General features: G+C 37.8%; 1 protein-coding gene across 4 annotated transcripts; it reads left to right on the top strand.

The window, feature by feature from the left end:
* Positions 1-886: 886 nt before the first annotated feature.
* LOC118789829 (cone cGMP-specific 3',5'-cyclic phosphodiesterase subunit alpha'-like) lies at positions 887-21,963 on the top strand. Of its 4 annotated transcripts, none has more exons than XM_036546493.1 (22): positions 887-1,017; positions 10,741-10,893; positions 11,141-11,230; positions 11,961-12,101; positions 12,195-12,269; positions 13,451-13,515; positions 13,681-13,747; positions 14,382-14,429; positions 14,583-14,732; positions 14,875-15,018; positions 15,154-15,219; positions 15,514-15,660; positions 16,615-16,722; positions 17,102-17,211; positions 17,596-17,683; positions 17,773-17,873; positions 18,075-18,182; positions 18,392-18,455; positions 18,775-18,849; positions 18,995-19,078; positions 19,490-19,637; positions 21,244-21,963. In XM_036546493.1, the coding sequence occupies exons 2-22, from the start codon at positions 10,813-10,815 to the stop codon at positions 21,279-21,281; spliced, it is 1,998 nt and encodes a 665-aa protein (XP_036402386.1). In that variant the 5' UTR covers positions 887-1,017; positions 10,741-10,812; the 3' UTR covers positions 21,282-21,963. The 4 variants fall into 4 exon arrangements, 3 of the variants coding, with proteins under 3 accessions (XP_036402386.1, XP_036402385.1, XP_036402387.1); XM_036546492.1 differs by lacking the exon at positions 887-1,017 and adding an exon at positions 7,488-9,511; XM_036546494.1 differs by lacking the exon at positions 887-1,017 and adding an exon at positions 10,214-10,244.
* Positions 21,964-27,905: the final 5,942 nt, after the last annotated feature.

Raw genomic sequence — 27,905 nt, 5'->3', positions numbered from 1 at the left:
AGAGATGTGTACAGTATATGTACGCTGATGTGGCCAGACGTGATGGTGGTGGTTGTATGGGATCTTGTTTTCACTTGAGTTTTCTCATCCCTGGTTAAGTCACTGTGACCCATTACAGCAAGATTCTACAGGTAGGTGTCTTAATAACAAGTATTAATCTTCATGATGTTGTCAGTATTAATAGCTAATAAGTATTACAAATTATGAGTAATTTTAGAGTAATATTGTGAAACTTTGTTCCCGCAGACTGAGCCTTTTGTTGCAGGTAGGTTCCAGGATGATGATATCTAAGTCAAATAGTGTTTGCAGCTTTTGGGACAGCCTTTGTGCTTGCAGCTATGCCATGAGGCTTGTGTACACAAGTGTTTTATTTTATCATTACCAAGTGTACTTATTCAGGCTGCATGTTTGTACTCAGTGGTGGAAAAAGCATGCATGGAAAAAGTGTTACCAGGGGTCGCAACAAAGGGATTAGCTCTCTCTCTCTCTCTATTTGAAATATAGAAAAACAAATGTGACAAAGGCACAGTGTAATCAATATGTTTTCGAGCATTTAAGCATTTAGTAATGATCAGTCAGTCAATTACAATGTCAGTCAAAGTTTTCAATTCTACAAACACGATATCTGCAAATTTAACTGAACAGCATCACTGATGTGCATTGTGGGGGACACCCTGCATGTCTGATTTTCTGTATCGCATTATGTGACAGGATAGGTTACCTCGCTTTCCATAGGGTTCCGATAATTGAGGGTGTGATGGTTGCCGCCCAGGCGATTACAGCCTGCTACGTTCTTGTCTGTTTAAACCCCTCGTACCTATCATGCTACACGTTTTCCACTTCCGAGTCCGCCTCCTCCCTTGTTCCTGCTTCCTGTTTGGCCAGTGGTACGTGTGTTTAAACTGTGTGTTTGTCTGAGGTTTATCTGTTTGGATTAATTTTGGCATTTTATGGACAGATTTTAAAGACGAAAACCAGTTCAGTCGAGGTAACCCGTGTTGCGGTTGCCGATTGCAGGTATGTGCATTTATTTTGAGTTTGTGACTGTGAGATGGTCTGGCAATACAGCACTAACCTGGCTTTGCTTTGATTTTAAAGGTGTTTGTAGGCCGGGATAGTGCAGTTAGGGTTGCTACCTGTCCCGGTTTTGCTGGGACTGTCCTTTTTCTGAGCGATTGTTCCAGAAAAATTATCATCTTTCCCGGGACACGAATTGTCCCGGTTTTTTGCAAAAATGTACTTCTAATTTATAATTTCATAATTTCAAATAAAACCTCATTTGGTTTCCTTCTACTCCTATTCTGTTTTCTTCCTGGTTATGTTTATACATCCAATCCTGTGCCCGTAAACGGGTAAAACACAGCGACGATTGGCCATGTCTATACTTTTATTTGATTGGTAGCGGAAATACGAACGCTTACCTCATTGCCTAGCAACTGCCCGGGCTGTTGGTCTGCCGTGCGCATCCACATCCACGACCCCATCGTGAGTTCAGTTGCTAGCTAGAGGTAACGTTATTATTTTAACTTTTTATTTATTTTGTCGGTTTTGTGAAATGGGGGGGAGAGACGGACGAGGAGGACGACAAAACAAGATCGGAAGAGCCACCAGCGTCAAAGAAAAAACGATTTACAACAAACAACTCAGACTGAGGAAAAAAAGAGAAACAAGAGAGAACTTTTCTGAATGAGTAAGGCCCACCCAAGGAGACCCTTTCTCCGCCACCTGTTTTGTCTCCAGCCAAAATTTCAGTTAAATATAAAGGAAAAACAGAAAAATCTGAAAACAAAGAAGTATCAGAGTTTTGTATTAAGCAAATGCAAAAATCTAGCCATTTTTATGATTAAAAAAAGGTTGTCCTGGGATGGTGAACAATTAAGTGGAAAGTAATCCAAAAGCTTTCTCTTAAATGTTTCACATTATAGCTTTCTTGTGTTACAAAATTCAAATTACAAAACGGAGCTAAATTTAGTTAGATCGATTTAAATTAAACTTTTAGGTTAGGTTGAGTGCAATGAACAATAGCGTTTAGAACACACCTCACAAAAGCTGCGATGTGTCATGAGCATTTAATGTAATTTAAATTGATAAATGACATCCTTGCTAATTAAGATAATATCCAACCATTTCCAATACATGACTCCACAAAAGTTTCCCTTTGCCTCACATTCTTTTTCATTGCCATGACAACTAAATTTGCTTTTACAGAGTGAGTACATTACCATCATATGCAAGGTTAGCATTAGTTACAGCTTTATCATATAGGCAGGTCACTGTCAGAGCTTTGGCCTCTGCATGACTAAGATTGTAATTCGGCTGGTAAAGAGCTACAAAGCTAGTATTAGCTATCTGTCTTGAAAAAATTAAAAGCTAGATAAACATGCTACAATAAAAACTATTGGCACAAAACATCTGGTGAACTGCATGAACATGGATGTTGAGGTTGCTGGGAGAATAGGCAAACATTACACCAGCATTAGCTACCTTTAAAAGCTGGTTTCTGCAATATGCAAGAATGAATGGATTGTCATCCCTTGATTTGATACATTCAATGGTGATATACAGCAAGTTCATCAATACAGTACTTTAGACCAGAACACTCACCACAACATTATCTGATGGCTAGATTGAAAGTTTCTTATGAACATCACTAACCCCCTACACCACAGAATTTTAAAGACCTCAGTGGGTCAGGACCTCTGTGAATGTTTATCCTGATTCTATAAGAACATGCTAAATACATTTCACTCTATCTAACACCAGTTTCATTTAATCTTTTTAACTGACTTGTGAAAAGAGCCTGACTAACCCAAATACTTCAGCTTTGTCACCACTGCTGGTGGAATCAGTATTTTAGAGATCATCTCTCTGGTTTATGGAATTCCATTCCTATTATGCTTCCATTTTCTGAAAATGCTTTCATTATTTTAAGGGTGTTTTTCTTTTTAATAAAGCCTATTAAGCTAATGCAAAGACTTGTAGTTTATACCTGAACCTTCTACCTTATACCTATAGACTTATAATCTAAAAAGTTTCAAAGCATTGAGGAAGTGTCTCTCGTTACAGATGTTAAGAGTTCAGTTGGCATCTCAAGGTGTCAAGAGTTTTTGCAAAAATATCATGGCTGTGGTAGGGCTAGCGATATTTCTAGACTCAGATCTCACAGTAATTATACAGAAAAACATCTTCTTACAGCACATTTCTGCAATTCATCTATTTTTAGCAATACTACAGAAAATAACAGTACAGACTGTTCAACAGTTCAACAAAGCTCTGTTTGTCTTATGATTTTAGGAATAGCTGTTTAATAACTTGCTAACAGTGCATAATTATGAAAGTGGTCTATTAACTGCATCATCAGGGTATGTAAGTATATGACTTTAAATATTAAACTTTTTTCCATGGTTTACCGGTGTAAAACTGATTAAGGAATATTATATTTGTTATGTTTTTGAAGAATGATTATTTGTATGTATGTTTGTATACATGTTTAATTCATTTAGATAAGTTAACTGAGGGAGTTACAACTGAAACTGTATACAGTGACAGCTGTTTGTGTAATGAAATCCTTACCATACCATATGGCATCACTGTCATATGACCTTGGTAAAACTAAAACTTAATGTCAATAATGGTCATTTATTCATTTTTTTTCTTTTTAAAATGTGCATTAATGAACATATTTCTTGAATATGTTCAGGGTATAATAAAGAGCAGTTATGTTTTCCTGTGCTGTGCTAATTGTCTTGATGTAAATTGTGAATACCCTAACTAAACTGACACTTTGGGAGACTGTGTTCACTTTTTGAGTTGGTAAGGGCTTTCTATTGGGTGTGTTCATCTGTGCTTATGTGTTTGCATTTACAGAGTGTACAATTCAAATTTCTCTTGTTTATTGTGTGTTTTGTTCATTTGGTCTTTTTCACCACGTAATTTAGTTGAATTTTCAGAATTCAAGTCGTAATTATTATAACATTGTGCACACGAAAATGTTATATCAGTAATTGTTAATACACTGATAAGCATTAATTACATTTTTTCACTATGTTAATAGTATACAAATACTATATGTTCAATTGCTGAAGTAGTAGGGAGGAAACTGAATATCCTCAAAAGGTTCTTATATTGTGAGGACTTATGACTTAGGGCAAACTCTTACAAGTAATTAAAAGTCCTGATTGTTGCGACATTTTCCTGTATCAACAGTCTTGCAGAAATCAAAAGGCTTTTATACACAAAATCAACAACTGATATTTTAAGTGCTAGGTTACACAGTGTTGGCTGTTTGAGCGCCAAAAATATGTGAATGAGCATGCATTGCAGTTATGTCTAAGCCAATGTTAGCAATTATGCTCCTTGTTTTTACTGTTTTTGTGTATACATGCACACATATACATATATTTAAAAGAGAGCTCTGACCCTGTTCCTTGTAAATTCAGGAAGCTGGAGCCTGGTGGTTTGGGGTTGATGTCTTCCCAACAGTCATTGTGACCTGTGCATATTCTAAGCTAGCCAGCAGTCAACTTTTACTGCTAGTTTTTCATGTTTATACTACTGTGACTTTCAGCAATGAACACTCAAAGTCTAATTTATATCTAATTTAAGTCTAAGTTGGTGGCAGTGTAACATAGTGGTTAAGCAGGAGGACATATGGCTGACAGGTTGCTGGTTCGATTCTCTGTTGGGGCACTGCTGCTGTACCCTTGGGCAAGGTACGTAACCTGCAATTGCTTCAGTGAAATATCCAGCTGTATAAGTGGATACCTTTGTAAAAAAAAACATTATTGATGTAAGTCACTCCGGATAACAGCATCTGCTAAATGCCAATGACATAAATCTATAACTGTACATTTTGGATAGACATTCAAACAGACTTTTAACAAAAAGACAACATAGTGAAGGTCTCATCTCAACACTAGGAAAAAGTTCACTGCCAAGTTTTTCCCTAAAGGGATTGGTCCATGTAACCAGGCTACAGTGCATGACAAGACTAGCAAGCATTATAGGATTATGAATTTACTTGTATGTAACCTCAGAGCTTTTTTTGTTAAATAGGCCCATGCAGTCTTATAGTAAATAGGCTCTTCCTGACAGGGGAGGGGGCTTCAGTGGCCAGTGCTGACCAGCATTTGCTGCCTCACCCAGTCACAGCTTGACATGTCCTGAGACAGATTTAAAATCAGAAGATCAGGTAGCAGACTCTCCTTTCTCTGCTCCCACCATGGTGTTTCTGCTTTTGTCTGGCATCTGATAAGAGATTACGTCTTCTTTTTATATACATGGGGTCTGTCAATGGTTAGTCGGGTAACATGCTTCAGTGTTTGCCTGGAATTGGTATTAGTGCTCAGTTTGCCTTACTAACACACACAGTGGGTTTCCCTTTTAATTCCTGTAATAACTTTGAATTTGTATTCATTTTTCATTTCTTACATATTTCTTATCCATTCATGGTCTTTGAAATCATGGTGGCTTTGTAAAATGTGCAAAACACAAAGATTTTTTTTCTGTAATCATAGAGAATCATTGCACACACATTATTAAACTGAGGCCATGAAGTTTAGAATCATGGATGGAGCCATCAAGCTGAGAACCATGGATCAAGCCATGAAGCACAGACCTTGCTCCAAGGTCATGTGGGAGTAATATAAGCAGCTCTGTCAAACGTATTTTATGCGATTGCATTGATTCAGAGGGCAGTAGCTGTTCATATAAGCAATGCAGAATAGTTGTGTAATGGGGCAGATGAGGCTGCTGAGAAGAGATGGGGAGAGTATTTAGAGAAGATATGCCGGTAAAGTGAGTGGTGGGATTGCCCCCCCCAGGTCCACTGGGTCACCTTAGGACAGAAGGTGATGCCTGCCTCCAGGGTCAGTGCAGATGTCCTACACAGCCATAACTCCATTATGACTAAGTCAAGCGGAAGTGTGAGATCCCTCACAGACCTTGTGGAGCTGTGCACTGTAGATTTGCAGAGCTTAACTGCTGGTAATGCACATTATATGCAGACAGCCTGTATTCCTGCACGGTTGATTCTGATAAGTTTGGTTTTCTGCTTTTATTAGCTGGTTTTCATACAGCTATCCAATAAAACAGAAGGTCACAGTAATAGCCAGTAAATTAATGTGAATGCTTTGATCTTCCTGCCCATCAAAGCCAACTGCATTCCAAGACCCGGACATCCTAGGAGACATTCTTATAATCACTCTACTGTTAACTGCTATTGTTTGTCAATAACAAATGTACATTGCATAATTCTGTGTCTAACTCTATCTGCCCAGTGCCGGCCAGAAGCAGATGGGCCCCCCCCATGAGCCCGGTTCTGCTCAAGGTTTCTTCCTGATAGGGAGTTTTTCCTTGCCACTGTTGCCTTGTTGGCTTGCTCTCAGGGGGTCTCAGGCCTGGGAACAATGTAAAGCTGCTTTGTGACAACTTGTGTTGTAAAAAGCGCTATACAAATAAAAATGAATTGAATTGAATCTTTCTGGTGAGTACTTATGCTAGACAAAGTAATGTTTTTTTCAGTTTTTTACTGAAGCTCACCAGAAAGCCATATAATTTTACCTGCTCAACAGAAAGTCATGATGGGACCCATTTCCTCAGCGTTTCATTACCTTTTATTTGTGAAACACTAAATAAAGACCAAAAAAATCATGAAAGTATAACTGCATGTTCCCACAAAATTGCATAACTTGTCAAATCAAGAGTAAAACAAGTAGGGTTGTATCGAATGCCATTTTTTGCCGAAATTTTAGCCAACATTTTTCGAACGAAGCTTCGAATGTCTGTGGCATGACATCATCGTTTTGGCCTATTGTTTCGGCATTTCGTAAGTGACCAAATGAATATAACAAACAGTTCTGTTTCCAAATGTTCAACTGAATTGAATTTATGCGTTTCGTAAGCACAGAAGATGTTTTGTCTATGAAAAAAGATTTGTTATACTTGGCGGCGACCCACAGTTTATTGGCAAAAATGTGTTAAATGATAATAAAAAGTAGGTCGCTTTAACATCTAAATTTCTTGTATTACAGCAGCAATAACCTTAAAACTGCAACTGTGCACCCATCCTAAAAATCGAATGCTTAATTTCACAATCAAATGCCAATTCAATGAACGAAACTTCGAATTTTTCAGTACAGCCCTAAAAACAGCCACTGTAGAAATGAGAAAGTGACAGGTTGTCAGAACTAAAAGGTTTCAAAATGACTTCAAAATCCAATTTATGAGCCGTAACAAAATGATAGCTGGCAAGCTATCACAAGCGGAAAAGATCTACAAGAAACAGCTATTGCAGTTGGACATGCATACACAGGCAAAGCAATTAATCTTCTGTTTTCATGTAGCTACAGTGTAGTTTACAAGTAGGCTGCTCTGCAAACTCACTGTTGCACATGCATGAGATTAAAATAATAAATTGTTGCTATTAATGGTCCCAATGAATGTGTGTCTGGTGTCACTAAGAGTTACAGAGACACGAATGACCCCCCCCCCCCCAGTCCCAATGTGTTTGAATTTCTGAGGTTCTACTCTAATTTCTGTGGTCTTCATGGACTAGGAAAGTAATGCTGGCCACTTTAGATACGAACTAGCTAGCTAGCTACTGTAGCTATATCACTATGTTGAAGAATAGGCCTACAATGCGAAAGCAGACGTAAAAATAGTGGATGGATGTCATGAGAGCATTTAACATCACTGGTGAAGATGTAAAGCTGCATGCTAGACAATGGCAAGCCAGCAGCTGTAAGTGTAAGAAGCCCAAGCTTGAGAGCAAAGCAATCATTCCGATCATTATTTTAACTGCACCCAAAAAAAATTCTAAAATGCAAAAACATTTTAATGAGCCAGGTGGCTATGTTTGTGAGCTGTTAAATGCAAGTGTACATGTTCACTCAGTTAAAACAACACATGCACTGTCGGTTTGTGTCCTTATTTTTTAATTTATTTATGTGTTTGTTTTACTTTAAATAAATTTTCCTAATAAGTGTGCTAGTTAGCATGCTAGCCACAGTTTTCCACTACAGACAACACAATCCCCATTAAATCCCCATTGCCAAAAGACCAGATAGTTTGAATTCAGTTCTTAGCTCAGAGATGTGCCTCAGTTTTACGAACACATTTTTTTCCCAATGGGTCCTGCTAAAGGACTTATCTATGAATATTCACAGCTGACCCAAAAGTGTGTACAAGGTAATGCATAATGATCAGTTTTGTTGGGTCATAGTTTAATACAATTTCAGCCCCTGGTGCTCAATGGTGGTATTGTTATTGCATGCAGGCATTCAATCCAATTCGGCACTGAAGCTCCTCAGACAGCAAAGTGATATCCGCACAGTAGACAATTAGCTTTCTTACCCAGTTCTGGGAGTCTCTTCGTTTTAAAGGGAGTTTAAAACACTGCTAGACTGCCCAGGCAGGTAAGCAGGATTAAAGTGCTAATGATTATTATATTAATGAAACAATATTTTAGTTTGAATTCAGGGCTTGGACAGTTACATAAGATGGTAGGTTTATAAACTGCAGAAATGAGCCAGGTGTGTCTTGTAAAAGAGCAAGTGTCTAGAAAGAGTATAGTATGTCTGTGCACTAGAGGTAGGACTGTGATGTAACTAGTAGATAATGATGCCAATGGCATAGGACTTCAAGCCACATATTAAACCGGTAAGTGGTTTGGTGAATTGGTGTATAAATGCGTTTTAACATCAACACCTTCCCTGTGTAGATCACACCTTGGATAATGCAGCACTCATTATCTTTGATTGGATTGTCCCATCTAAACTGATCAGAGTGGGATTACAGGTTAAGAAAGCTTGGCCTAATGCCATGACGTCACATTAATTATCCACCTCCTGGATCGCCTTAGGCACTAAGCCACTGGCTTCTGGTAGGCTGGTGGAGGCAGAAAGGGGTGGTTAGCTTTCTCCACAGCACAGGAGCAAGCAATCTCCACTGGGACTACTGTACACAACTGAACAACAGCAGATAAACTACCCTTCTGATTTCCCACAAGTGATGCATATGTGAAAGAAGGGGAAAAATAAGCAGAATGGCAGACAAAGGCAGTGTGGAGAAGTACCTGGAGAATAACCCTCAGTTTGCCAAGGAGTACTTTGATAAAAAGCTGCAGGCGGAGGCTATCGGAGCAGCCTTCTCAGGAAAGCTCAACATCAAAGATGCTGCCTCATTCAAAGATGTCACCCAAATCCAGGAAGCTGCTTTCATATTTGAAATGATCCAAGAGATTCAAACAGCGACTGTCATGGAAAAATCTGTTCACAAGATCCTGCAAAGAATAACTCTTCTGGTGGGAGCTGAGAAGTGCAGCTTGTTCACATATAGGTCCAGGAATGGAATACCAGAGCTTGCAACTCTTCTCTTTGACATAACACCTACCTCCAAATTTGAACAGAATCTGGTGAATCCAAACTCTGAGATTGTGTTTCCCACTGACATGGGCATTGTTGGCTGGACTGCACATACAAAGAAACTACACAGTGTCCCAGATGTTAAAAAGGTGAGTTTATATGATTTGATTGTTGCGCAAAGTCTTAGTGAAGTAGTCACTGTTTAAAATATGGAGTTAGTGTTTGAAAATGAACAGACAGCCTGTTTTTTTTAATCTGAGCAAAATTTTGGTGCAGTCTCCAAACAATTTCAGTTATTTCTCTGTGCTGAACATTTGCAGTGCCTATGCTATTGGTGTATGTCTCTGGATGGTTATATTTATCTGTTCATACACATCAACAGCATTGAGAGGATCTCTAGGAAATAGCAAAATGAGACAAAACATGAGGTAATGAAATATAATGGGGAATCATAGGGACTGTGTTGTCATGCTGACACAGTTTCACTTTGGAGCCCAAATGATTCTTTGATACATCAGTGTGTCTTTGTCTGCAAAACTGAAGTATCAAAAATAATGTTTATCATCTATACATTCTAGACATCTGACAGAAGTGGTATACTCACTTCCATAGCTAAGAAACAGGCCACTATCGCATACATAATGAATGAAATGAATTTACTTTAAATTAAACATGTATTTCATATATTCTTCACTGAGTGAAATATTTTTTTAATATACCAGTTTATACATACTACTTAATTCTTTTTCCTCTTGTTGATTCAGTCATAGCCATTACTATCTAATTTAACTGTTTGTATTGGCTTGTTGTTCTCTCATCATAATTACACTGCTAGAACCAAACCATGACAGCCAGAATTTTATGAAGTGCTGCTGAAATAAAGTGAGTCTAAAATGTGAATGAGTGTTTTTATATAGGTTTTTTAATAAAGTGACAATGAACAGTGTGCTTTTAAACAGATTTATATTTATGTTGCATTTAAGGACACATGGAAATACCACAGTTCAATCATTTACTGAATTGTTTTTAATTTCCCAATATGTTTTGCAGTATTATATCTATTAGTTTATTGTAAATTTTATTGTAATATATTGTAAATTAAAGAAATTACAATCAATAAATATATATAAGTACATTATGGCTTAATATTTTGAATTTAATATTATGTGTGCATTTCTTAATTATCCTTGAGAATACAGTAAATATTACAAAAATGATAGTTTTTACTGTATATGTACATGATTACATTAACCTTTCAATGGCAAAATTAACAATAAACCATACCCATCTCTCTAGCAATGGATATTGTACATATTTCACTTAGCTTTTGTTGCAATTCATTATTAATTTTCATATGCAAAATGTTCTGTGTTTTTAGAACTCTCATTTCAGCGACTTTGTGGACAAGCAGACAGGATATACCACCAAAAACCTGCTTTCAGCTCCAGTCATGAATGGCAAGGACCCCATTGCTGTTGTTATGCTGCTAAACAAAACAGGCGAAAGTGAATTCTCAAAAGCCGATGAGGAGGTAAGGACTGCACCTGATTCACCTTGCGCTAGCAAGTTGTGCTTGAAATTCCAAAACTGTGGGATCAATTCACTGATGTGTCCATTTGGCACTTGCATAATGAACAGAGAACAGATGGTTGCCAGTTTGAAACTTGGGCATGACATTATTCCAGAAGCTGTTATCCTGGTTTTTACACAAATGAGAAACTTGCATATTATGAGGGAAACAATGTCTGAGTGACTCTTTTTATTCAAATTTATTTCAGCTCTTTCAAAAGTACTTGAACTTTGCATCAGTGATTCTACTGCAGCATCACACGGCATACATGCATGATGTAGAGTCCAGAAAAAGCCAGGTAAAAACTCAATTCCCTGTATTCTTTTCTAGAAACATGTTCTTCACCAGTGAAATGTGGGAGTTGGGTCATCTATTCACTGTCAATCGCAGTGTAGAAAAGACCCTTTTAATGTGCTTGGTACAGATTGAGGTGATTGTGAAAGCAGATAAATTGAAGGAGCTCAGGAAAAAGTAGGACTCCTTCAGTTTGACATAAATACGATGTACTTCACAAAACTTCACAATAACAATACTTCCAATCCTTCCTCTCATTTTCAGATCATGTCATCATCAGTTTTAATGCTACATGTTCTATTACTTATTTGGCATGAAGTTCTGTATTTATGATTACTGCCTTCTCAGTTCATAAAGTAGAGATGCATTGTGAGTAATGGACCAGTGATTGACTGGCACCACGACTGCTTCGTGCCACAGAAGTGGAGATGAGCTTACAGACTACGATCCATCCAGGCTCACCTTTCAGTTACAAAACCAGTTTCGAGACAGCTGTACACTGTTCTTGTAATTACATTATAATATGTCGTAACACTCACACTTTTAATTAATTTTTGTGATGGTTCTGTAATTTTGTCACAATGTTGCAAGTAACATTTTTATAAGAGCCTAGCAGTTGGACTGAAATTGGTCTTAGTCCTCTGTAGCAGTTGTATCGTACTTGTCTGTTACAGTTGAAGGAAAATGAAATTAGTCTGAGTTCAGTCTTACTTTCCTCTCCTTAATTTCTACAGATGCTGCTGTGGTCTGCCAGCAAAGTATTTGAGGAGCTCACAGACATCGAGCGACAGTTTCACAAAGCTCTGTACACAATCAGAAACTACCTCAAATGTGAGCGCTATTCTGTCGGTCTCTTGGATATGACCAAAGGAAAGGTGTGTGCACTTAAAAGTGATATTCATTATTAATCAGAAATTTGGTGATTATTTTGAGCAGACTGAATTCTAGGTGAACATTTTTACTCACAGGAATTCTTTGATGAATGGCCAATCAAACTTGGACTTGAAGAACCCTACAAAGGCCCAAAGACCTCAGATGGAAGAGTATGTATTCATTTGCATCATTAATTTTCTATTTAAGGTATATCGATATATTTCAAAACGTGATATAGGATGAGACAATACCGTTCATATCGATATAGTTTGATGTTGCGTTACATAACCCGTTTCTTCCGTAAAGCCGTGCCAGTGTTTGCATTTCTCCTCTCTCACACTTTCCGCGCAACCTCGCCCCCACTCTCCCTCTGTGTCTGGGCACAAACCCGGCGTTCTGTCGATTTGTTATCCTACCTTATCGAAATGTCCTATCGTAGATAGATAGTCATATCTATCGATCTTTGGTACCCTATCGGGAAATACTACTGCAAGTAGGTTATGCTACCTTAGAAGCCAAAAAGGTCGGTAATTATTTTCTTACCTTATCAGAAAATGGTTCTAAGCTAATTACATTATTGTTTTTATCAATTCATCCAACAGCAATTTCGAAAATGCTGTCAAGTAAATTTTAATAGGCATAGCCTACTTACAATTTATCCATCACATAAACTGTATGTATTTTGACAGTCTAGTTTTGTAGTCTGGTTTGTCCATCAACACACTTTAATCAAAGCCAACGTAAAACTTTAAGTAGCATGTGAAGTAACATTTGAATAATATTCTAAACCTTGTCATATAAGACTACCAGGATATAACTATAGAATGTTCTGATAGTCTGAAATACCTTATCAGAAAGTGCTACCAACTTGAAGCTATTTTTATTTTATTGTTATTTGCACAGCTGTGTGTTTTGTTAAGCAGGAGAGGAAAATCTGTAATTGTACTCTATTTTAATCAGTCTGTTACGGTTGATGAAAACAACTTAAAGGACATTCTCAGTGATAGGCCTTTTTTATTTAATATAGACCTATTTACTTTATATAATTTTTCATTTACATGTTTCGCAGCTGTATATTTTCAAACACGGAAGGAAACCCTGTCTTTGCATTTTATTTTGATCTGTTTTAATAAAAGTGTTTGTGATGTGACATCTCACATGTGGCTTTGACTTAAAACTGAACTTTCAGCCCACTTAGAATATATACCAAGATATATATCGTGTATTGCCATTCAGCCTAAAAATATCAAGATATGATTTTTCATCCATATCGCCCAGCCCTATAAACAGAGCCAAACTGCATACCAAACACATCCCCATTTGTTAGTAACCTGTTTTTTTCTTTGTGTAGGAAGTGAATTTCTACAAGATTATTGATTACCTTTTAGAAAGCAAAGAGGAAATTAAAGTCATACCGTGAGTATCAGTAATGACCAGATATGATATATTAACTATGTATTAAATGCATTAAATGTAGAGTGAAACTATGCCTCTATGAATGGTAAATATCTTCATATTGTTATCAGAAGTTATTTTTTAGAGACACGTACTATACTCACTCACCTGCTTTTTTATTTAAAGCAATCCACCTGCAGATCACTGGGCTCTTGTCAGTGGACTCCCAACATATGTTGCTGAAAATGGCTTTGTGAGTTCATTTTCATTTAATTATTAGCTCAAAAAATCCACATCTTGTTGTAACATTTGTGAGGTGACTCTGAGAAGATCTCATTATTATAATTACTATTACTGTTAATACTAATAATCAGAGGTGGACACCCCGGTTTCAGAAAGTTAAAGTTCTGCCATGTATTTCTTCCACCCATGCACTACACCAGCTGAATTTAATTAGCACAACTCTTCAGCCAAGTAGAGGAGCTAATTAGTGAAATCACCTTGTTTAGTGAATGGCTAGAACAAATACATGGCAGGAGTTTTACTTTCTGAAGCCAGGTGTCCACCTCTGCTAATAATCATCATCTTTATTTTCATCATTGTTATCATAATACACATAAATATGTGTCTTTTATTAAATGCAAGATGCAAAGGGCAGATTTAATCTTACCACAATGTGCTTTGTCCGTGAACTTGAGTAAAAAAGTATTATTATTATTATTATTACACTTCAGGTCTTCTGCTTGGCACAATGCAGTTAGTTGAATTCACATGCAGCTCAGAGTGAATTTACAGGTCTATCAATCCAATGGTCATTTATGTGGATTTCTGTGATACCACGTGTAATGACAGCACATGCCAGATTTTTGTTGGTTTTGTCTTCACAGATCTGTAACATGATGAATGCTCCAGCAGATGAGTACTTCACCTTCCAGGTAAGACAATGCTGGATTGCACTGTCTTTAAAGGACGAGGATGGTTATAGTGTCAGTGACTGCAGATTTCTTCTCGTAATCTGTTTTTTCCCTGATTCATTTTTCAGAGAGATCTGACCCTTTCAAATAAATTCTTTTATTATTATTTTTTAGAAAGAGCCTGTTGATGAATCTGGCTGGATGATCAAAAATGTCCTGTCACTTCCCATTGTAAACAAAAAGGAAGAAACTGTGGGCATCGCCACCTTTTTCAACAGAAATGACGGCAAACCATTTGATGAGTATGATGAACAGATCACTGAAGTAAATCAAACTTTCAATTCACACCATTAATCCATAACATTTACAGTCAATTGCCAGCCTGTAATTTTCAGGGCTGTGCTATTTGCTTGATTATCACACATGAACAGATGTTTTTTTTCAATTTTTCCTTAAATCTTTTCAGTGCCTCACCCAGTTTTTGGGATGGTCTGCTCTGAACTGTGACACATATGACAAGTTGAACAGAATGGAAAACAGGAAGGACATTGCACAGGAAATGCTCATGTACCAGACTAAGTGCACCAAAAGTGAGCTTCAGTCCATCCTTGTGAGTACCTATTCAGAGCCAGCTGAAGGTCAGAGGGCAGTTGGGCTGATTACACTGATTGGTCTTTGAGCTGACTGAGGGTCAGAGAGCAGTGGGGCTGAGGGTACTGACTAGACTTTATTGATTTCTTTGCAGAATGCTAAGGAGAAGCTGAACCAAGAACCTGAAGACTGTGATCAGAAAGAACTGTACAAACTGTTGGTATGGCCTAGCCAGGAATATAATGCACATGTTTTTCACAGCCAATGGAATGTCAAAGCAATTATTATTACATGGGTAGATCATTTAGTAAATAAATGCATTGATCATTCTTGAGAGCCCAATTAAATGCCTTAAATTTAATTCCACTATGACCACTTCTGGCATACATTTTTGATGTCAAAACACAGAATGAACTATCTGACAAATTCCTTCAATTACCATAATATTTTAGTGGCAGTACAGTGGAAGGGCTGTGGCATGACCTTATATGTATGTTTTACTGGTGTCACACAGAGGACAAGCATTCCACAGTGTAAAGACGTGGAGCTCCTGGAGTTCCACTTCAGTGACTTCCCTTTATCAGAGCATGACCTGATCAAATGTGGCATTCGCTGCTTCTTTGAGCTAAACGTTGTGGAAAAGTTTAAAGTTCCAGCAGAGGTAAGAGGTTCCTTTGCTTTGCAGCAGTGTATGTTCAGATTTCGTGAGGTAATGCATCCCAAATCATTTCATGTAACTTTTCATTTTAATAAAAATTATTTTATTGCAATCCTTCTCAACCCAGAGATGAAAGGTTGCAGCTGGCCAGGGATAGTACATCTAGATGTTAAGGCCTTCCTTTTAACATTCCTACCTGCCACAAGATGACAAACATGGTAATGTTGTTAAATGAGAAATAAAAGGTAACTGTTTGCAACCTCTTGAGGATTGATATCTGTATTAGCATCACTATTAATCTTGTGGACAGCAGCTTAATTAAACAGCTAACTAGTTTTCATGCACAACCAAGATGGTGCACCATCTATATTCTTCCAAAGGCAGAAAGTGAATTGCAATTGCACACAATGAACAGCAATTGGCTGAATATCAGATAAGGGAGGAAAGCAAAAACTGTGCAAGTGTAGCATTATAAGATTAGACGTAAATGTTGTAAAGAGCCAGACGTTAGGATTGCTGTGGTGATTGTCCTGGGAAACTGAAACAGGCCATTGAACATTTTAACCACAAATGTTCCATTAGGGTGAGATCTAACAATTTAAACAATCGATTGAGAACATTTTTTTACCACCTCCTTTAACTGGTTAACATCACTTTTTGGATCATAGTTGTACTGGAATGTCCATGGGTTTCTTGGCAGAGGAAACTAGGTGTTCCTGGCACTTTTTGGAGTTCTTAACAAGGGCAAAACAAACATGAGCTAAAACTAAAACCCCAAACTTTTTCCACAGTGAAAATGGGTTTATTTCAGCATTGGCTTCACCTATTTTATGCCAAACTTAACACCAATAAGCATATCCAAGAAGCTCAATGTTATTTATCTGACCACACTTCAACTCTCATTTAATAGATGTGCATGTATTAACATATATTTTCCTGACTGTTTCTGTGAACCAGACTCTTACCCGATGGATGTACACTGTTCGTAAAGGTTACCGTGACATCACCTACCACAACTGGAGACACGGCTTCAACGTGGGACAGACCATGTTTGCTCTCTTAATGGTAAGGCAAGCTCCTGTGCTGGATCCTGAAGATGCCAGATCTAGCTGCAAGTGAAAATGTCCATGAGTGACTCCATGGGGTGTGTGTGGCCATTTTAGAACATTTACGTGTCAATAAATCATCAAGGAGGTTCAATGTTTTTAGGATTTTTGTCCATATTTTTTGCCTTCGTACAGTACCTGCCACCTTATTCTAAAATATGAACATTGTCAATACCACAGAAAAACATGTCAAAGTGTATCAGCCCACTTAATTGATGCAACCGCTTGATTAATGCATATTAAACTGTTGCAGAAATTAAGTATGTATTAATTAAGCTGTTGTTTTTGCTTAAAGACATGCCTAATTACACACCCACCCCCTGCACACTCTCCTGTAGACAGGGAAACTGAAGAAGTATTACTCTGACCTTGAAGCCTTTGCCATGGTGGCTGCTGGATTTTGTCATGACATTGACCACAGAGGAACCAACAATCTGTACCAGACAAAGTGAGCCTTTCACACCTTCCTGAAAATAACTACAAATCTGAACAACTTGCTGTCATGAGTTTACTACTTTGTTTTATCTTGGACATCACAAGACTTACAAGTGCATATAAGTATTGCTCTAAAAATGTTTTATCACCTCACTATAATGATTCTACTATTTAATGTGTTACAGTTACTTACAACTTTTATTATTTTATTTATGTTTTATTAGGAGCTTGACATTATCATTCAACATCACATTTTTGAAAATTGTTTGGTTTGGTGCATGATGCACAGAAATTATATGGACTACAAGATGGATTTACACATTTTTGCCAGTGAAAACAACTGTTTCCCTGGTTTTATGAATGAATTCTTTTCTGGTCTAAATGCTCTTTTTTGCAGGAGTGCATCTCCATTGGCCAAACTACATGGAAACTCCATTATGGAGAGACACCACCTGGAGTACAGCAAGACACTGATGGAGAATGAGGTAGACCACCCTAACTGTAACTGGTCATCATTGTGGTTCATAATGTTGAGTTGTGTTAATGAGTGCTAATAATGTCCACCCTCCCCCAGGACCTGAATATTTTCCAGAACCTGCAGAAGCGTCAGTTTGAGACTGTGCAGCATTTGTTTGATGTCTGCATCATTGCCACAGACTTGGCTTTGTACTTCAAGTGAGGCTTGCTTTCAATTGTCTTTATTAAGCTTTGTATTGCTGTATAGTAATGCCATTGTAATGTGTAAAATATATAGGGCAGTGTGGTAATGTCATTGACATGTGTACTGTATATGGAGTAGTCTGTTAATATTATTGAAAAGTATGCCTAATATGCTGTACAAAGTGGCCCTGACATTGATGGTTCTTCTTTTCCTAGGAAGAGAACACTGTTCCAGAAGATTGTTGATTCCACATCTGCAATGACAAATGAAGGAGAGGTCCTCAACTTTGTGTCCAACAATGCTACAAGGAAGGAAATCATTATGTAAATAACACTTCTACACATTGCAGCATTGTTATTTTGTTATTTTTTAAAAAGTATTTAGAGTATTAGAAGGTTTAAATAGGCTATATGTACTGTGATGATGGTGCTTGTTGTTGGATGATCACTCTTACTAGTAATCTGATGTTGTCAGATCTCAAAATGTTTTGTTTTTATTAATGGCTCTAATGTCTTGTCTGTTTTTGAAATAGGGCAATGATGATGACATGCTGTGACTTGTCCGCTATCACAAAGCCATGGGAAGTCCAGAGCAAAGTAGGTGTGGCAGAGCACCATGTGTATTTTTACCCCACCCCCTCAGCTGGTCTTACACTTGCTTCCTTGCACCTGCAAGAATGGCTGCAGTTGCAAATTACAAATCGTGCTTAGCATCCCAAAATTTAAATCTTTTCAAATATATTAATCCATGTATGTCAAACGTCTTTTTTTAAAAAGCATCTATAGCTGATTCTAATACATGTGTATTGAAATTTATACTCTACATTTTGGAACAATCTACTGTATGTTTACTGAAACTGACATATCTGACTTTATTAAAGCTATTTCATTCATCAGGAATCACTGCTGTTTTCAGGTTGCTCTCATGGTGGCCTCTGAGTTCTGGGAGCAGGGGGATATGGAGAGGACTGTCCTGGATCAGCAGCCCATTGTAAGTACTATTGCAACCTCACTGTTCCAAACATAAATTCATGCCCAGTATTAGCACAACTCCAGTATCACGTTCCACTGCACATCACATGCAGCTGTATATGCAGCACTGTTCTCTGGCTCATTGTAACTGCATTTCTCCTTAGCCAATGATGGACAGAAACAAGGCTGATGAACTTCCCAAAATGCAGTGTGGCTTCATTGATTTCGTGTGTACATTTGTATATAAGGTAAGTGTGATTTTGGGGCATACATCTGAAATCACATATGAATTGAACTGTCCCGTGAGGCTATTCGTTTTTAAGCAAACTACCATAAAATGAATTAATACAACTTTTAGATTGAAATAACTTCTAAAAATGTTGTTGTTCTTGGCTTATAAAAACGTGCAGGAAACTAAACAACTTGAGCCAAACACCTTGTTCTTTGCCAGTGCACATAGCAGTATCTTGTTTGGGATCTGTGCAAAGAAAGAGGCAAAACATACAAATAAAAAAGTAAATAGACAGGGATACTGAAATTGTTGTAAATGAAGTTGTTCTAATAACTGACAAGGGTTGAGCTCGGTTTCAGTAGCTTTAACAGAGCCCATGTTAATGTCACTTGAAAAAAAAGTTTGCTTTTCTTCTCTCCTTGTGCAGGAGTTTGGCAAGTTCCACCAAGAGATGGTGCCGATGTTCAACGGCCTGATGAACAACAGGATGCACTGGAAAGAGCTGGCTGATGAGCACGAGGCCAAGATGAAAGCACTGGAAGAGGAACGGAAGAGGCTGGAAGGAGGAGACACTGGTGAGTAGTGCCCTGTGCACAATACACAGCCTCCACACTGAGGGCTACTTTAACCACAGAACACAGTTTCATTCTGCAGCTAGTTTTGCATGCTCACATTGTCTTTGATTCTGCATGAGCTATGTAATGTGTTAGATCCAATGAGATTATTGTCCATAGCAAGGGACGTACATTCTGATGCCATAAACTGTGACTGGATTTTCCCGTCATATTGAGTAGTGTGTGATAGTCTGCAATGTGATTTTATGATTTTACATTTGGTCAGTGGACTTTCGTATCACCTGCCAAATGTGACAGAACAACTGCTTTGCAATCAAGCATATTGGCTAGTGTGTCCCTTACATAAACAAGCCCCAAGAACATTTCTGGCATTCCTGAAATCTTTCCAGGAGCCATCAAGAGTGGCCAACAGCCAATGAAAAATAATCTGGATCGGGCTGAAAAAGCAGGGACAGGCCTGTAATGGCTGCACTGTTACCCACACTCTCTCTGAACCACCTACAGCAATTGTAAGGAGATGCACTTCTGGCTGTTTCAGCAGGGCCATGACCTTGTTCTTTAAAGAAACACCTGAAGTTTCAATAATTTGTACAACACTTTTTTATGAAAAATTCCAAAAATTATAAATTGTTTAACCTCAATCAGGTAGAAATGTCTGAGTGACAGTTATTTCATTTAGTTCATAAAATGTTAATTAATTACTAGTTCATTAATAATTAGGGGTGCAAAGAATAATCAACGTAGTCGACTAAAATCGATGACCAAATTAGTTGCCAACGAATTTAATTGCTACTTCTTGTTATGAGTTGTAACATTTACTATTTTGAAATACATTTTCTCTTAATCAATAAATTATTAATGACGTTGAACATACAGTGTAGCAAATAATAACCTATATTCACAACGATTTACATTCCAAATGTGCCCTAAGTTAACAATGTTAAACTTAAATCAGAGCCCTTCTGCTATTTAGAAATTCTCTGCTTAGACGTTGCATCGTTGTCATGGTGACGTTTATGGCTGGAGATAGTGTTGCTGCAGAGTGCACAAGTTTAGAGAACCCCGGAGAATTTGATACTTTCTAAATCATGAAAGATTTCTACATCTCGTGTCTATGCATGCGTGCCCAATGTGGGTTGCATTTGAATTAATTTGAACAGGTTATGGGTTCATTGGATCTCGTAATGCTACCATGGATGACTTTCTTCTAAGGAAGCAGACTTATTCGTTTCAATAATCGATAGATTATTTGACAATAGTATCAAAATAGTCATTAGTTGCAGCCCTATTAATAGTATATGTATAGTATAATACTATTATAATAGTATAATAGTATATGTTATATTGTATTAGTGCAAGGAAGAATAGTTATTAGTATAACTGTAATATTAGTGTATTAGTGTAATATTTTGTAGTGTATTAGTTTATATTTTAACATGTGTGACTGTTTGTGAAGGAATAATTATGTAATATTGGGAACTGAGAAATCACTGGTACAGAAATTCTGGAGTTGGAAGGTACAGAGCTCAAGCAGGTTTGCTGAATGAATGTGGGGGAAGAAGTGGGATTCTGTCCATGTCTTGACTGCTCTACTTCCTGTTTGCAGAGGGTGAAGGGAAGTCCAAGACCTGCACCATATTTTAGACTGTCCAGCTCCCCCTCCCACTCAGAACAGAGAGCACATCAAAAGAGGTCATGCCATATTCCCTTTACTTATATTTACATTTCCAATACCTGACAAACCATCTCAGCAGACCCACCAGCAACAATCTGGGAAAATGACTGGTGTAGAGGCAATGTTAACAGCATATTAGCATATTATCCATGTGGTGCAAATAGGTGTATATCCTTAAACTAGAAGAAATATTTTATTAAAAATGCACCATATACATTGTTGTAACTCTTCTCTCATGTACAGCACTGTACACCTTGAAGTAAATATCTTGGAAATTCCATACTAAAAGGAAGAACAGAGCCTCTATGCCATGTTTTTGATACACAGCAAACTAACAGCAAGTGAAGTGTGTTTGCAAAATTCGCAAGTCTAGGAAAGATGACAGGAGATTCTAAGGTAAAAGACATAATTATTAATAGCTGTAGTAATAGCTGTAATAATAATTAATAGTAAATAGATGCCAATTTCAAGACTGTCAAGAATGACATTGGACTGTGATTTGATGGAATATGTATAATAATTTGACAGACTGACACTACAGCATGTTAGCATGAAAATGAATACTAATAAATGTTGTATTGTATGTTATGTATTTTATGTTTTAAAGCAGCATGAAAATTTCACAACGAATACTAATGATAACTTACCAGTTACCAGCAAATCTATGTAATGCCAATGAACTCTGGGTTCATTTAGTCATATATATAAATGTTATGAATACATGATAGTTATGATGTTAATTATCATGAAAACAATGAATATACTACAATGTACCTCTATGTAACTAAACATGTTATTCTAACTCTTTGCCTATAATTGAAAAAGAGACAAAATATATTTAGCTTTCTATCCAAATATGCACTATTTTATTATGCAATATCTTGGTCAACACATATATATATATATATAGCTCTAAAAAAGGCAAATCCTTACATTATATCTTTTAACAATCTGTGTCAATAGAAGAAGATTGAATTGGATTTATTAGCAACCCACTTTTAAGGCTGACAAAGCTTTGCTGCTAAACTACCTTGTTTATGAAGAGCAAACCCAATGTCTTGGCGTTGTGTTTCTGAGAGTTACTGCCAGTTCCTCGAGGTGGGGAACACTGTTGGGGGTGCTTCCCAGAGCTGCTGAGATGGTGAGTGCATGTGAGAGACACACAGGGTCAGGATGCTGCTGAGAGAGACCCGCGTGGAGGCGGGGCAGCTGTGTCTCAGCTCATCAGTCAGCAGCGACTCTACAGTGCTCTCTAAATGACCAATACAGGAGCTCAGTGTTATGAAAAATAAGTGAGGCTGTGTATTTGTGTCATAAACAGGAAATAATAAAGACTTTCCTTAAAATCATTTTGCCTCTTATTGTGCATCTAATTTAGCCACCATATTATTTAGGATTAGGTTTATTAGAAACAGTTACTACACTACATTATTGTCATTTAGCAGATGCTCTTATCCAGAGCAACTTGCATTTTTTATATGTTTTCCATTTGTACAACTAAATATTCACCATTCTGGGTTAAGTATCTTGCCCAGGGGTACAATGGCAGTGCCCCAACGGGGAATTTAATCAGCAACCTTTCAGTTATGAGCCCTGCTCCTTACTACTATGCTACACTGAGGCCTTACAGTGCCGTTATTCACTTTCATATGAAAACAGACCCAGACACCATACATTTTGAGTCACTTCTGATTATAATTGACAGATATCACTCAAGGTTTGTACATAACTGAGTAAGGGTTACACCCAGAGCCTAGATTGACAGATAGATCCAGGAGCCCCTGAGCAAAGCACTTTGTCCCAAGACAGCAGTTACATTCCAACTGAGTCAAACTTTAAACAAGTCACACCTGCTATGGAAATAAAGAAGTTCTCTCTAACAAAAAAATAAATACTTTCATGATGGAAAAATATAATTACATGCATTATATTTTTACAGATAATTAAATAAATAAACACATGACCTGGTGGTGAGTGCTTGTGCTTGTAAATACATTGAATTTCTCAGATAATCATCTCATTAAACCTGCTGTTAGCATTCTCACTACCAATGTATGCAATTTTTATTACTAATGCTTATGTACTATTTTATTTTATTGTTTTATGTTTATACTTTATTTATATATGATCAGTATTTTATATTGTATTTTCTACTTTGTTTTTACTTTGTGTCTTCTGTGTGTGAGGCCAGGGCCACACCAGTTGCGTTGCGTGTACATGACGGCTACGTCGCTGAAGTGCTACGGCTTGCATGCATGTGTTTGTCCACACTGCCAGCGTTGCTGCTGCGGTGCTGCTACTGCCAGCCCTATCTTTCTACATTGAGTTTGCCTTTGATAATGGCCATCAATAATAGAATGTTTGATTTAATTTCATTATAAATTTAATTCATATTTAGAAGTGTGCGCTCAATTGTAAAATATAATAATAATAATAATAATTAATAAATAAATAAATAATATAGGGACCTACAGCAATCCCTCTTCACTTGGCCTGGCACAGTATAAAGGCCATTTCTATGGGGGGTTTCAGGTTTCTGTTCTATAGGTTTCCAGGGGTGGGTTTATCGAGAAGTATCGCGGGCCCTTAATTTACATAGGCGCCAAACCAAATCTAAAACTGTATAAGCAGATGTTTTGGGTTGAATCAGAAGTGCTGTGCGTTTGTCTTGCCACTATATCTTGCTTCAAGTTTGACATTTTTTTCCCCTTACAAATGGGAAAGTATAGGCTCCTCTGTTATTTGTTTAATTGAAAAATATTTTGTAAAACAGCATGTTGATCATGAAGAAAATAGACTGCCTAGGACAACTTGTTATTATCTATTTATTTTCTTGTAATGTTACTTTTTTTTTTATTAGACTACCTGTCTATTTGCACTTCCTAAATAATATTAACGTGGTTAATTAATTTTTTTGGTTGGTTTTTAGTTTGAGTTATAGATAGAAGGAAAGCCATTGCGCTTTATCTTTTGCTCCGAATGCTCCGGAGGAGAAACCGGCGAAGAATGTGGATTCACCCAATAAACCAGAGAAGGAGGCAACTTGGAGCTTTTCACCATCTTGCTGCTGAACTGCGTCTTGATAAGGACAAACACCTGAAGTATTTCAGAATGAAGAGCGCTGAGCAAATGGATCATCTTCTTTCCTTGACTATATAGTAGGCCTACACATGCAGCCTCCACTTTCCCCTTTAATAACATGTGATTGCTAAAATGGCTAAAAAATAATATTTATATTTTTTTCATGTCTGTGACATATAGCCTAGACATTGAAACTATAGTGAAAGGTGTCAGTTATGTAATGTTGCTGGTATGATGTCAATATGACTATCAACAGATCATTTTCACTGTCTATTTTTGCTGAAAAATTGGAATGCGGAAAAAATGGGCGACGCCGAATCTCTAGATGAGGCGCCGCTGCAGCGAGGCTCGAGCCGCACCTGAGACATGTGTCTTATGCAGACTGCGTGGCTGCTCTAAACTGTTAACATGGGCACCAAAATGAAAATCAAGACGTTCTGCGAACGTCATACACATGTGACACAACTGGTGTGGCTTGGCCTAATTGTACTTTATTACTATTATTATCACTCATAACTAAGGCCTCCTACGTCCTAAAATAATTAAACTGCAGGAACATTCAAGCATGCAAATCACATTTGTATTTTTACCAGAGATAATGCCTTCAATCCTAATTTGTCTTCCTTGAGAAGGTGGTTAAAAACTTGCCATTTCAGTGTTGCATTAGGCACAGATTCCACGTGTTGGTGTCATGGACTTTGTTAAAGAACTGATGCTGCTGAATGGGGTGAATATCTGCCCTGATCAGCATGCCCCAAGGTTTGATGACCTCTTGAATACAACTCTACAGAATACAACTTTACAGAAGCAATTTAAAGTAGGGTCTATTTTTTTGCAATGTTCTGAAATTCTTTTCCAAGGGGAGAATATTAGACAATACACCACATGCTCCATTCAATGGAATCCCTTCTTTGTGGCTGTAAAAATTAATCTCAAGTTTAAAAACATTCCAAGACACTGAATCCTGTCCTCAGTATACCCCCTTAACCTAAAGAACTGAATCAATACCTCGCTTTGCTCTCTGATGTAAAGATTGGAGCTTCATAACAAAATTGTAGAATGTGCAGGGTTGGCAGTGCAGTATAGTGATAAGGAGCAAGGCTTGTAATTGAAAGGTTGCTGGTTTGATTCCCTGCTGGGGCACTTCTGCTGTACCCTTGGGAGAGGTACTTAATCCAAATCAGTAAATATCCAGCTTTCAGACCAGAAACCACTAAACTATAGAAGCGCAGAAGGACAACCCAAAATAATAATGCCCCTGTCAACTTTGTTGAAAATCAATTACCCACAAAATAACTGAAAGAACATATGAACCATAAAGATCTCAGCTTAACTGCTGCTGCAAATGAACCACTTTCTCCACTATGCCAGTGGCATACACTTGAAATCAAGGCCTTCAGACAATTTAAACCAACTCAAAGACTTGAATAAATAAAAAGATTAGGGAATGGAATAATGTTTAATATTGAGATGAACATTCCCTCAAAACTAAATATTTACCACAGACCTTAAACCTGACTATAAGGGTTTTGGCCAACTGGTTGTTGTGGTAATTACTTAATTAATATGTTTAAGTAAAAAGAATAGAATAGGGCCTTCCCTAAACTGTTGCCACAAAGTTGGAAGCATAGCATTGTCCAAAATGTCTTGGTATGCTGGAGAATTGAGATTGCCCTTCACTGGAGATAAGGGGCGTAGCCCAAACCCTGAAAAACAGGTGTGGCCAAATACTTTTGTCCGTATAGTGTGTATATATATATACACAGTATGTATGTATATATATACATACACACACACACATATATATATATATATTTTTTTTTTCATACAACACCTGAAGGAAGATATGATCTTACACCCAGGCTGGTTATCTCTGACAGGGTGAAAGATATGAGCTCAGACCAGGGCTGATTATATAACATCTCTGAACACTGCACTGATTTGCTTTTTTGTGATTCTGTGGTTTTACATGATGCATAGTGCACTTGGGTTTTTTTCACCATCTTGGAATTGTTTCCTTCTTATGAGGCTTTCTGTTTTCTTTCTGCCAGACAAACACATTTGATACAAGTTCCACATATGGAAATGATGTAATTCTGCATTGATATGTAAGCACAAACCATACACAAATGTCACCACAAAGGCAGAAATTGAGGTGACAGATGGTGTGTGAGCCTTACAGCTCAGGTGGGACATGGGGGAGGGGGGAATGGGGGGGGAGGTTCCACAGAGATGTGGAGACAAAAGAAGCCCCCCATCAGAGTAGGAGATTAAGAGCTTTAGGACTTGGACAGGAGTCAACACAACTGCTGAATATCTCCACAGGAAAAATACTGCACAATATATCTGCACTCCAGACCCCAGAACACATGCAACCACACTGTGAATGAACACTGTAGTTTTTTAAGGAACAAATGAGTCTCACCATCACTAGAAATGCATGGATAATGCATAAGGCATTTCCAGCAAAGGTGAAGTGGTCAGCGCTTGGATTGCTCAGTGTGACCTAGCCAAAGGATAAGCCTTCCTGTTCCTGGAGCGTCATAAATCCGGCCGCTTCCACCACCTCTTTGAGGACTATACCTAAAGACAGGGTTTGCGTGCTGGGAAAGCACATAAGTGCTTCTGAAAGCAGCACATTTTGATCTTCTAAGTGGATTCAAGGAACAAAGGGGAGTGTTCTTGGATCTTTCAGGTGTAATTTAATGTGACCCACAAAGACTCCCATGCATGAAGGTTTAGAGTGGTATATACATAGACTCAGATGCACGAATGTTCAGAGTGGTTCACATGGACTGCTACACATGAATTTTCAGAGTGGTCCACATGGACTGCTATGTACACTTCAGTATTGTGCACTGCACAAAACTTATGTTGAACTGCACAAAGTTGTCTTTTTTCCAGAAAGTTTTGCAAATGGATGCTGATGTAATCCCACATGAATTTATCTTCATAGATGAGGCTGGGTTTAACCTGACAAAAGTAAGAAGACAGAGAAACATCATTGGCCACAGAGCTATGTCGAACGTCCTGGTCCAACATGGTGGTAACATCACAATGTGCACTGCAATCACACAGAATTGGGTCCTCCACCACCATGCCAACTTAGGTCCTTACAACACGGCCCACATACTCACATTTTTAGACAGACCACACAACATCATCACAGTAGAAGACCAAATGGATACAGAGCAGATGAGATACGTTGTCATCTGATACAATGTATCTTTCCACCAATCTGCTCTGGTCCAAAACTGGTTTCATCAGCATCCACAATTTTCACTCCATTACCACCATACTCTCTCTTCCTTAACCCCATTGAGGAGTTTTTTTTCAGCATGACGGTGGAAGGTTTACGATCTCCAGCCCTATCTCAGGATACCCATTATTCAAGCCATGGAGGAGGCCTGCGACCAAATTGATGCAGGGTCTTTGCCATTCAAGAAGGTTCTTCCCTCGCTGTCTTGCAAGAGAGGACATTGCCTGTGATGTGGACGAAGCGCTATGGCCAG

Source organism: Megalops cyprinoides, chromosome 15 (genome assembly GCF_013368585.1).
Source record: "Megalops cyprinoides isolate fMegCyp1 chromosome 15, fMegCyp1.pri, whole genome shotgun sequence".
Taxonomy (NCBI): domain Eukaryota; kingdom Metazoa; phylum Chordata; class Actinopteri; order Elopiformes; family Megalopidae; genus Megalops; species Megalops cyprinoides.
The sequence above is the reverse complement of the archived record's forward strand: the minus strand, read 5'-3'. Positions and strand labels throughout refer to the sequence as shown.

Coding starts and splice junctions, on each gene's coding strand:
- LOC118789829 (XM_036546492.1), top strand. CDS start 9,044: ATGGCAGACAAAGGCAGTGTGGAGAAGTACCTGGAGAATAACCCTCAG. Junction 9,512..10,740: donor GTGTCCCAGATGTTAAAAAG/GTGAGTTTATAT, acceptor CTGTGTTTTTAG/AACTCTCATTTCAGCGACTT. Junction 18,456..18,774: donor CATGGGAAGTCCAGAGCAAA/GTAGGTGTGGCA, acceptor TGCTGTTTTCAG/GTTGCTCTCATGGTGGCCTC.